Genomic DNA, 12,493 nt, shown 5'->3' on the forward strand with positions numbered 1-12,493 from the left:
CAGTGTCACTGGCCCTCATATGTGGGATCCGAACCGGGGCCCTCTGGCATCCCAAGCGAGTTCTTAACCATCGCGCCACTCGGCCGGCCCCTCAGAGCTCAAACTCTTGAGCGAGCTCTGAGCCACTTGGCCGGCCCTCATAATTTGTTCTTTTAATGTTTCAAAATAATTTTAGATCTACTGAAGAGTTGCAAAGATACCATAGAATTCCCATAAACCAGTTACTCAGCTTCCTACAATGTTAACATCTTACATAAGTGTGGTACGTTTGTCAAAACTAAAAAATTAACATTGGTAAATACTATCAACTAAAACACTGTATTCAGATCACACCAATTTTTCCACTAGTGCCCTTTTTCTATTCCCAGAACCAGTACAGGATAGCACGTCACATTTAGTCCACATGTCTCCTTAGTCTCTTTTAATACGGACAGTTTCTTGGTCTTTCCTTGTCTTTCAGGACCTTGACATGTCGTGGTTGTTTTGTAGAATGTCCCTCAATTTGGGTTTGTCTAATGTTTACTCATGAATAGACTGAAGTTATGGATTTTTTTTTTAAGACTATCACAGAGGTAAAGTGCTCGTGTTGTATCCTATTGGGGGGCACATGATACCTACACGACTTATTCCTAGGGATGTTAGCATCAATTACTTGGCTAAGGTGGTGTGTGACACATTTCTCCACTATAAAGTTATTTTTCTTTCCATATTCTATTTGCTAGAAGTGAGACACTAAATCCAGCTCACACTAAAGGTGGGAGGGAATTAAGTTCCACCTCCTGGAGGGAAGGGTATTAAAAGATAAGTGGCTGTATGTTAAAACCACCAAAGACATTTATAGGGAAATACTTTGAGGCTAGGAAAATATACTGTTTATCCTTAAAGCTGTGTCCACTAATTTTAGTTTCATCAATAGATATTGCCTACAGTAATTATTACTATGGTGTTCTAATCATGATTTTCTTTTCCCTCCTTCCTTCTACATTAATTAAAATTATTCTGTAAAGATTTGGCCCATCTCCCCTACTTATTTATTCATCCAATCATTTGTAACAGAATGGATTAATGATTATTTATTTTATAACAATAAAATAAATGAATAATATCGTCATTTATTAAGTTTTCCAGCTTTGCACTTTGGGTATTCTTTCAGATTGACTCCAAGTAGTTAGTATCTTCGATGAGATAAACCAGTATCATGTGTCTTCTGTGTGATGCACTGAGGACACATCATGTCAGTGGTATTCCTACCATCCATTTTTTTTTCTTTTCTTTTTTGAGTACTTCTTCACTTTCTTGCACTACAAGATGCTCCAGGCTCATCTTTTATTTTCTTTGCTCCAGTTGTAGAATCAATCATTTCTCCAAGAAGCCCTAATTCTTTTCACTGGTGAACTGTATTTAAAAACCATGTTTGGGTGTATATTTTAATATTTAGGGAAGTTAGTCCTTCCATATTATGTTTTTAAAAATTTTTAATATTCAAATCTGTTTTTCTTTCTTGACTAATTTTTTTCCAGTCATTGCTAATTATTTAAAGCCTGCTAATTTATGCCAAGAACAACAAAGGCATCTAGTGTTAGTTACTACTTTTAATAAAGTTTAAATAATCTAAATGTCCATCATTGAGAAAATGGACAAATCCAATGTGGTATTTTCATACAGAGCAATGGAATACTATTTAAAGAGAGAAATAAATGAACTATAGCTACACTTTTAATATGTATGACATACTGCAGAAAAATACATTCAGAGAGATACTATTTATATAAAGTTTTAAAATATGCAAGAAATAGTTATTTATTTTTAAAATTTTCATAGATGTAACATTGGTTAATATTATATAAGTTCCAAGTGTACGATATTATAATTCAATAATTGTATACACTACAATGTGCTCACCATCAAAAGACATTACATATAATATGTACATACATGAAAAAAAAAACAGATTTAGGATGCTGGTTTGGGGGTGGGGAAGTAGAAAAGGGAAAAATCTGTGATCAATGAGGGCTATACAGAGAACAAAAATTCTAGTAACAATGTTTTATTTTTTTAGGATGAGTGGCAAATACACTGATGCTCCAAATATTTAATAATATTTTTAAAAGACATAAACAAATGAGGAAGACTAAGTAAGAACAACCAAGCAGTTGATCCATATGAGAACTGCTGGGGGAAAAAACCTACTACCACTCAAACTAAGCTAGTTGGTAGACTGATTTTTAAGCCTAAGAAAACAAAGACAGAAACAATACTATACACCCCCAGAAAGAGTATAAACAGAATCACTAAATTCTAAAACATGAAATTGGGGACTTAAAATCATATAGACTTGTTACTTCAAAGAGGTACTATGGTTGGAAACAGATAAAGGTTAAATATAATAATTGTCAATTGATAAGTTTATTTTTTTTAAGATTTTTATTGGGGAATTGGGGGGATGGGAACAGCGTTGGGGAATTGGGGGTAAGGGGAACAGACAAGTTGCTGTCCTTTTGTTCTTTAGTCTAGTTGTGCAGGACGTTGCTTCACTAGCCCAAGTTGGCACCATCATTGCGCTCTTCCCAGGCGAGGCACATCAGTTGCCGGCTTCTGGACGGCCGCTCACAGCGGATGCTGGCTGCTCACGCTGGCTGCCGGCTACACACGGTAGCCCATGGCAACTCACTGCCACAGGGGCTGCAGCCTATGCCGTCGCCGGCAACTCACGGCAGCCCAGCTCCAGGCTGAGCTGTTGTTCAGCATCTTAGCTGTAGAGGGCAGTGTCACTGGCCCTCATATGTGGGATCCGAACCAGGGCCTCTGGCGTCCCAAGCCAGCTCTTAACCATCATGCCACTCGGCCGGCCCGATAAATTTATTAAAAGGAAGGTAAGAATATTGAAGAAAATAAAGTGCTAAAAAAACAATGAGACACATCAAGAAGACAAAGGGCCCAGCTAAAAGGGATTCCCACTTGTTCAACCTGGGACAATTTGAGCTTCAAAATTACAATGCGTTATAACCCACTGAATAAAATAAGAACCCATACTATAAAAAATAAGGGGCTGGCTGAGTGGCGCGTTGGTTACGAGTTGGCTTGGGATGCCAGCTCTGAGCAGCAGGGCCCCAGTTCGGATCCCACATGTGGGCCAGCGACGTTGCGTCCTCTACAGCTAAGATGGTGAACAACAGTTCGACCTGGAGCTGGGCTGCTATGAGTTGCTGGCGAAGGTGTAGGCTGCAGTGGGGCTGGCCAGCAGCAGGCGTGAGCTTTTGTGAAACACCATGAGCGGCCGTCCAAGGGCCGGCGAGCAACTGCCTCACCCGGGAAGAGCGCAATGATAATACCAACATGGGCCAGTGAAGCAACGTCCTCCACAGCTAGACAGAAGAACAAAAGGACAGCAACTTGTCTGTTCCCCTCCCCCAATTCCCCAATAAAATCTTTAAAAAAATAAATAAAATAAGAACTGGTTTAGGCCAATACCATCTTAACCAAGTGATCAAAGCTAATGCAGCAGGTGCTTGAATAATGTTGTTTTGTTTAACGTTGTTTCGCTGTAACGTTGATATACTATAGAACTTAACTCTTGTTTATATCCGTTGGTCTACAGTACATTAAAGCAATTGCCACAACAGGTGAAAACTTGGACTACCATTGGATTTTTATTAATTTTCGTCATTTTGAATTGTGTGCACTACCACTGCTACATCAGTTTGATATCAGTGTTGAAAAATTATCAGTTATATTTGCTGTTTATAATCTATTTGTAGATTAGGATTTAAATGGATTTAATCCATTTTTAAAGCTGTGTGAATTTTTCTGAATAGGAACAACTATTTGCAATATGAGTTTACACTGTGATTAAACCAATTAGAACTTTTATTACTAGTAGTTGAGAGTACATGCATATAGTAATATAAAAATATATTAATGAATATTTGATAAATTCCAACAGGCTTTTGCCATGAACATAATTTTGTGTTGTACAATTAAGTTACAATTATATCTATAACTTTGGATAACATCAACTGGTTAACAATAAAGTGACAAAAGCTCAAAAAAAAAGTAAGCCTATAGTAAAGTTGGTTTCATTATACATCATTTTGCTTAAAGTCACAGAACCTATTAACAATGATAAGTGAGGACTTACTGTATCACCAATGAGACAAACCAACATCATGTGTCTTCTCTGTGATGCACTGAGGACATCGCTTTACTGATATTCCTGCCAAAAATGTATATTCTGAATCTTAATTATGAGGAAAAAGATAAACTCAAATTGAGGGATTCCATAAAACGATTTGCCTACACTATTCCAAACTGTCCACGTCATAAAAACAAAGTCTAAGAAATGTTTCAAATTATAGGAGAATAAAGAGATATGACAAATAAATGCAATGTGTGATTCTAGACTGGGAAAAAAATTGATTTGAAGAACATTATTGGGAAAACTGGAGAAGTCTGAATATGGTTTTTGGATTAGGTAACAGTATAATATCAAGGTTAAATTTCCTTATTTTATTATTTATTTATTTATTTAAGATTTTATTGGGGAAGGGGAACAGCCAAGTTGTTGTCCTTCAATCTTAGTTGTGGAGGGCGCAGCTAGCTCAGCTCCAAGTCCAGTCGCCATCCGACCGCCCAGCAGCAGCTCATGGCCGCTCAGCTCAAGATGCCGTGTTCAATCTTAATTGCGGGTGGGTGCAGCCCACCATCCCATGCAGGAGTCCAACCGGCAACCTTGTTGTTAGGAGCACGTGCTCTCACCAGCTGAGCCATCCTGCCACCTGTTGGCAGCTTAGCAGCAGCTCAGCTCAGGCGCAGCTCACTGGCCCATGTAGGAATCAAACCGGCAACCCTGTTGCTCAGAGCTCATGCTCTTAGCCAGCTGAGTCACTCAGCCGGCCTAATTTCCTGATTTTAATAACTATACTTTAGCTATATAAAAAAAAGTCATTGTACTTAGAAAACACTGAAATATTTAGAGGTGAAGGGGCATGATGACTGCAACTTATTCTCAAATGGTTCAGAAAAAAGTCTTTTAAAATAAATATAGGCAAATTGGTACAAACACAATAATTAGGCAGATGTGACAAAATGTTAAGAACTGCAAGTCTAGATAAAGGATAAAAGGAGTTCTTTCTAAAATTTCCACAGTATTCTAGGCATAAAACAAATAAGTCATGGGGATATGTAATGTACAACATAGGGAATATAGTCAATAATATTGTGATAGTGTGGTACAGTGTCAGGTGGTTGCCAGACTTATGATGATCACTTCTTTAGTTATATAAATGCTGAATAATTGTGGTATATACCTGAAACTAATATAATATTGTATGTTAGCTATATTTTAATAAAAACCTTTTAAACAATTTTAAAGGCTTAAAAAATACTGTAGAGACATTGTTATCTTTGAAAATTAACAGAGGGCAATACCCATGCTTTCAAACTATTCTTCAGTTCCAACATCAGATGGTTATTAGGCATGATATTTCTAACATTAGATGTTTATTAATATTTATAATAAATTCTTGTTGACCATTAAAAATACTCCTTTGCTCAAAAGACTCAAAAATTGAAAAGACTCATCTCATGTGAATAATACATATGCACTTCCTTTTACCTGAGACATCCATCTGTCATCTCCTTGAATATCTTCCGCTGCATGTGGAATGGCTGCTGGGTTTGAGTCTCCTTGGCTCATTCTACACCTGAGGAAAAAAAAGTCTATGTCATGTTTCATTCATTAACAGGAATGTTTATTTGTTACCGCTTAAATACTATATGCCAGGTTTTAAATAATAATTTAAGTTTCATTGTGGTCTTGCCCAGACACAAAACAGACTTGATTTTCAGCAGAGATGAGTTCCAGGATACAAATGCTTAAAAGTCTCATAAATATCTAGCATCACTAAACTTCGAGACAGGTTTGAATATCATTTAGGAACAGTGCATTACATTTAAAAAATCTACTTCAAGTATATACTTTACATCTATATTAAATTTTTACAATTACATATTACTGTAACTACCAAATGACATAAGGAATTAGACACATAATTCAATGAAATCTACATTACAGTCTTTTAGGCTGATAGGGTTACACACTTAAGAATTACTACAGCAATGATTAGAATCCACTGGTTACTAGTGGATTAATACTTGTACTACATACTAAAATTAGTCATAGCTTTGGCCCTGGTTTTGACAAATGTTTACTAAGTATTTTCATTTTTGACAGGTCTCCACTAAGAAAATTTTATTAGTAAGCCCAAATATGGCATCTGATAGGAAAAGAAAGAATAAGTCAAATTCAGAAAAATTAGAAATGCTAATCTTCTAGAAAGACAAATAAGAAACCAGGCTGCTTTTAACCAACTCTAGAGAATACATACTAGAGGCATTAGGCTCAAGGGGTCACTTGGCAAATGCAAAGGATGATGAGAAAGAAAAATCTGGGGCTTTGTGTCTTATAGAAAAGGAGGCCATATTCTTTGTAAACAAAATAGCTCCGTTCTAAATGACACTAGATCTAAAAAAAAAAAAAAAAGAAGGTTTAGGCCCATATCTGACTGAAGATGTAAAATACCATCCACACCCTGTGTATATATTTCTTTAGATTACTAAAATGTATAACTATCAGAAAATTTTAGCTATCTCTGAAGGACTATATGTTCTGTTTTATACATACTACCTCCAATCCTTACAAAAGTGCTGCAAAATGAGGAAAACGAGGATCAGACAATTTAGGTAATTTGCACAGTGAGTGTCTGACCCCAATAACTTCACATCTAGCCCACTGATTACAAACCAGTTCATGGTGACTCCCTAAAGGGGGCCTTATATCTAACCATATCATCTGAAAGACATATAGGGAGCTAAAAACATCAATGTAAAATATATGAATCAGGAAGAAGAGCAAAATGAATTTGTATAGTTCCAATCAGACTATGTATGGTATCTGCTTGGTGTTTCACTGTCTAAGAAAGGTATAAAAATATTAAAAGATGCATAAAGGAAAAAGAAAAATGATTAAAGGGATTAAAACAAATAGCCACATAGAATTGGTTAATTTGGGGGTTTCTGTTTTTAAACTCATAAAACATTCTATATCTTCTGTACAAAAGTGTCTTTGGGTCTAAGTTCAATTTTAGATTTAAGTCTGGCTGTTCAGATTAAATATGACATGATGCTTAATAATAGTTTTAATTTAAAAAGTACCTTTATTCCCTGCTGATCAATAGCTCTATTGGCCTTAAGACAGGCAAGGGGCAACCAACTTCTCCGATCTTATGGATTTCAAAATTAGATAAATAATGCAAAGAAATATTAACAACAAACAGTTCCATTTTCCACTAATTAAAAAAGCTTATTTCCTAACTTTTAAAATAGATTTAAGAAACCAAACCATTTCATTAGTTTGTTCTCATTTATTTTCCCATCTGGGGAAACATTTAACATGTTAGGTATTTTGAGGCAAAAGTTAACTAACACAAAGTTAATCGAGAGTATACTTGAGAGATCACAACTGAAAAGGAGAAAAATAACCTGTCTTACTCTCACTATATGGTTATATAATTGAAACTATTTTTACTGGGGATTGTTTAAAGAATAAGAGTGACACACTGTGAATATGAGGTACCTTCATAATAATATGTATTCAAATACATCCCTCACCACTTAACAGACAAAATGCAAGCCCTTAAGGTCATTTCAGTTCTTGGGATACCACGTCCTAATCTTGTTGAAAAACTTAAAAAGAATTTTGATACCTGGAGGGTGTCTAAATGAAAGGAGCTAAGACGGTGAGAAATTGAAAACCTGTCATATTAGACATAGTTGGGACAAAATGAATATTTATAATCGGTATAAAAACTGGCTGGGGAAGTAGAAGACTCAGGACATAAATAGTTGTCAAAGTACTCAAACATTATTAAGAAGGGATATTAGGGTTATTCTGCATGTCTCCAAAGAGGAAGACAGGGCCAATGGATAGAATACACAGCGATACAAATTTCTAAGTATGACTGAAAAATGTCACGGCCTCTCAAGGTAGATTTCTCCAACAGAGGTTCAAAAACAGGCTAGGGAACACTTAATGGGAAAGCATAAAGTGAATTAAAGCATGTGAGTAAAGACTGGTTCAGTTTACTTATTTGTTTGTTTGTTTTTAACTGAGCCATCCTGCCACCTGTTGGCAGTCAGCGGCAGCTCAGCTCGGGCTGGGAATTGAACCGCTGTTGCTCAGAGCTCACACTCTTGAACGAGCTCTTAACCAACTGAGCCACTTGGCTGGCCCAAGATTGGTTCAGTTTAGTGGGGTACAAACATTTTTTAATGTTTTAGAATCTTGAAATGCACCCCAATATATGTATTTATTTATAAATTAAATATGTGAATTACTGTTAATCCGTATATTATATTAATTATATTGTTAATCTATATATTGTAACATATACATATATTAGTAAGGTTTATTTATTTATTTTTAAGGTTTTATTGGGGAATTGGAGGAGGGGAACAGCGTTGGGCAGTCAGGGAAGGGGAACAGACAAGTTGCTGTCCTTTTGTTCTTCAGTCTAGTTGTGGAGGACATCACTTCACTGGCCCATATTGGTATTATCACTGCGCTCTTCCCGGGTGAGGCAGATCGGTCGCTGGCCTCTGGACGGCCGCTCACGGCAGCTCTTGTTAGCTCACACTGGCTGCCAGAAACTCACGGTAGCTTACGAGGAGCGCACTGCAGCAGGGGCTGCAGCCTATGCCGTCACCTCACAGCAGCCCAGCTCCAGGTCAAGCTGTTGTTCCCATCTTAGCTGTAGAGGGCGCAGCATCACTGGTCCTCATGTGGGATCCGAATCGGGGCCCTGCTGCTCAGGTCAGAGCTGGCGTCCCAAGCCAGCTCTTAACCAACACGCCACTTGGCCGGCCCAGTAAGGTTTATTTTTTCCTTTTTTACATAAAAAAATAAATGCAAAAAGAAGTTCTAAATTTTCCCCTAAATTACAATGGGTCATCTTCATCCCCACGGGTGCATGTACTCTACTTTTCAAGACCAATGGTCTATAGAAACTACAAGAGCTCTTTAAAACTATGATTCAATTTACAGACAGGGATTTTCAGAGTTCTCCCAACAAGTAAACAACTGATCCAAAATAATAACTGCAATTAAGATTTATTAAGAACTTACTATTTACAAGATGGTGTGCTAGGAGCTTTGTTATTGAAATACAGCCACGCCTCAGTTTTAGGGAACCTGCTCCATGATAGGAAGAGCTGGGATTTCAAATCTGGGTGATATTCCTCCAAAGCCTATAACTCTCGAGCAAAGGATATTAGGCTCCACACAGAAAAGAATATATGAAACAATGATAAATCCAAATTTACTAAGTTAATTTACTCACATCTTCTATTACTACTTCCCTAATTTAATGGCATTCTGATACCCTGAGCAAAATACTTTCATCTTGGTCCTAAATTTTTTCATGGGCAAAATGAAAAAACTATATAGACAGAGACACTGAGGAACAAAGTGTCACTTATCTGAGGCTACCAGGAAGGTAGAACTAGGGGAAGATCACATAATAGTCCCAATTAGCTAGTCTTTTTTTTTCAAAAAAACCCCCAAAAAACTATGTATACAAGGTCATCCACCCTTCTTCCTCTACAAGGTAAAGTATCTGAGTAAAAATTTGTTTCTTTGTGCCTTCAGACAATTGGATTTTGTATTATTTTGCCAAATCAAAATCTTACATTACAAAGTAGCTTTCAGTTTTACAGATGCCTATGGCTTGGTAACATTTTTAAACAGCAGGTAAAGAAAAACAGCCATAAACCCATGTGGTCTCTTTAAGAACCAGGTTGGAAATGTACAACCTAAGCAACTATGCATTTAGAGGATTCAAATAATTTGGGAATTAGATAAAATAAACTGTTCTATTCTTTACAATAAAAATGAAGAATGAATGAGGAGCTATACAGCTTGTGGGTAGGTCAAAAAAATTTGAGGGATTTTGGGTTTCTTGCCTCAGGTAGAGAGCAATGTTGTAACATAGTGGTGGTATTCAGAATGGTGAAGCTATAATCAGTAACACCATAAAAGTACCAACAGGGAGAGATTTGACTATCTCATCTTTCTGATTCATAATAATCTCCTGCATGCAGCATTAACTTCTCAGATCACAAACAGCAGGTTCAGTTAGAAAAACCCAGCTGAATAAAGGTAAAGGCCCAAAGAACAAAATTTTTGTTAACTGATTAGAAAAGACTTTATGCCAGGGAAGCTTTAATTATCCACTCAAATAAGTTCCCTGGGAAGATAACCTGCACAGCATTTCCCAATTCTCCTGCATTTTCTATGTTCTCTACTTAACTTGGACTATGACAGCAAAACAGCAGAATTTCCAGATGCTTATACCAGCATGGTGGAGTGAGTCTAATCAGAAACCAGTACCAACAACAAAGAACTATAAATTTTCAAGCTGAGCTGGACACTTCCTTAGTTTAACCAGGAAACAGAGGGGAGAAGTTGCATTAAGAATGAAAAAACTTAGAATGTTTCCACTCTGACTTAAAACTCTTCATTTTGTCTGAGGCAGTCAGTAGGGTTACTCTGAAGGGGAGGCAGGCTTCATCCTGAATACCCTGCCTCACTGGACTGGTGGGTGGTTCCCTGGGGTTCCAGCACATCCATAATTTATTATCAAATGTCCAAGCGAACAAATTAAAGCACAGTGATTTCGTACTCCTCCCTTTCTCCCCCACAAGGAGGCAACCTTTATATCAGAACAATGTGCCCAGAAGAAGAATCTAAAGACACAGGCATATGCAAGGCAAAAGCTATTCAAATGTTCCGGGTAGACAATCTGTATTTGCTCTTCCTTTCTCCACACCTTTACCTCCCCTCCCCCAATTTAAAGTTGTACAAAATGAGGTCCCAGGATGGGTTTAGGTGGTCTTCCCTTTCTCCGTGGGTAAGCTCTAAAAAGAGGCCGGAGCTTCAAGTGTTTGCTTTTCTTAAGGTTTACATATAAATTATGAAAAGCAACGCTGGCCTTGGAGCTATGGAAAACAGAACAGTGAGTCACCCACCATAGGCCAGAAGGTCCTGATCTGCTAAATGGACATGGACCAGGTAAAAAGCACCTAAGAAAACCTGTCCACTGGCAGGTTTAACTAGCTGGTTGACCACGGGCAAATCACCAACCTCACTGGGCCCCATCTCTAAAATGAGGTGCTAGACTGGAGAGCCCTTTAAGAAATAATCCCTTCTGAGTCGTGACAGTCCATGCATTTTTTAAATATACTAGAGGAGAAAACGGAGAAGTTTCTAAAGAGTTGAAATTTTTCAACAAAAAGGGGAGGAAAAGCTCCCGGTCAAAAAACAACAGAGAAATAGGGTTGGGCCCGCGTTAAAGGCCTCACAGACAAGAGGGGAGGATCAGAGGTGCAACTTCGGGGATGGAGGGAAAGGCACCGCAACAGCTGAGACTGGAGGCAGAAGAGTTGCTGCAAATGGTGCTGACAGCGGCGAACCATCCGCCAAAGGGAGCTGGGGTGCAAGTAGGCCTTCTCCAGGAGGGGGACAGGGGAAAGGCGGTGCGTCCCGCCAATGTATTCCTCCACGGGTAAAGGCGGGGTGGAGGAGGCAGTCAGGGGCAGAATGTCCACAGGTTTGAGGGTGGGGTGCTGGGGAAAGGCTCTAGGGGGCCGACGAGCTGCCTAAAGGTCCAGAGCCAGAGCTGGCGGCTGGGAAATCAACGCTGGACCCGCGCAAAAGGCGGGCGCGCGCGCGCGGCCCCCCAAGGGGTCGGCCGGGAGGAAGGGCCCCCGAGGGTGGGGGAGGGGAGGTCGCGGGCCTCTCACAATAATCAATCGCAGCCTCTTCCAACCCCAACCTCTAAGCCACAGGCTCCCCGCGACCCTGGATGCACTCACTCAGACAGAGGGTCCTGCGGGCCCCAAGCAGCTGCGGCGTCGGCGGGTGGCGCGTCTGTCGCTCGCTCAGTCCCGGCGGCCCGGCTCCGGCGCGTCCCTCCTCTGGCCCCAGCAGCAACACCCCCACTTCCGGTTCCCCTGCCACTCAGGCAAATGGCTTCCGGAAGTCCCGCCCCACCCTGCTTGGCCTCAGCTTGGCTCCCCACTGCTCACTTTCCCTCTCAGCCGGCGCTCGCTGCGCGGCGCCCAGGTGGCCTGCCACGCCCCACACGGTTCCCCGCTTTGTTCTCTGCCCTGCAGTCCTTTTGCATGTAGGCTGCGTGAGTTGGGCCTCTATCTTTCCTCCAGTTGCATCCCTCAATCCTGCGTTAACGTCACCGCGGTGTAGATACGGCATTCCGGACAATGTGGCGTGACCTCATACTGACGCCATTCCCTTTCCATCCAGCCAACCTGGCTTCCTTCTCCACCCCATGGAATAATCCAGATTGCTGCAAGTGGAGGGAAGTAGGGCCCCAACGTTAATGAGGTAGTCCTCTACATTTATAAGTGGAATTTCTGTTTC

At 39.6% G+C, this 12,493-nt stretch overlaps 1 protein-coding gene across 1 annotated transcript in view; it reads right to left on the reverse strand.

Annotated features, from left to right (window-relative positions):
* The window catches only part of PAFAH1B2 (platelet activating factor acetylhydrolase 1b catalytic subunit 2), a 25,841-nt gene extending 13,786 nt beyond the window's left edge, over nt 1–12,055 (reverse strand). Inside the window, exons 1-2 of the mRNA XM_019647502.1 lie at nt 11,929–12,055; nt 5,615–5,702 (exon numbers count right to left, since the gene is read on the reverse strand). Of these exons, the coding sequence (XP_019503047.1) occupies nt 5,615–5,695 (81 nt within the window). The 5' untranslated portion in view covers nt 5,696–5,702; nt 11,929–12,055. The remainder of the gene's footprint in view (nt 1–5,614; nt 5,703–11,928) is intronic.
* Between the last annotated feature and the right edge of the window lie 438 nt (nt 12,056–12,493).

This window comes from Hipposideros armiger, unplaced genomic scaffold, assembly GCF_001890085.2.
Source record: "Hipposideros armiger isolate ML-2016 unplaced genomic scaffold, ASM189008v1 scaffold_111, whole genome shotgun sequence".
Classification (NCBI taxonomy): domain Eukaryota; kingdom Metazoa; phylum Chordata; class Mammalia; order Chiroptera; family Hipposideridae; genus Hipposideros; species Hipposideros armiger.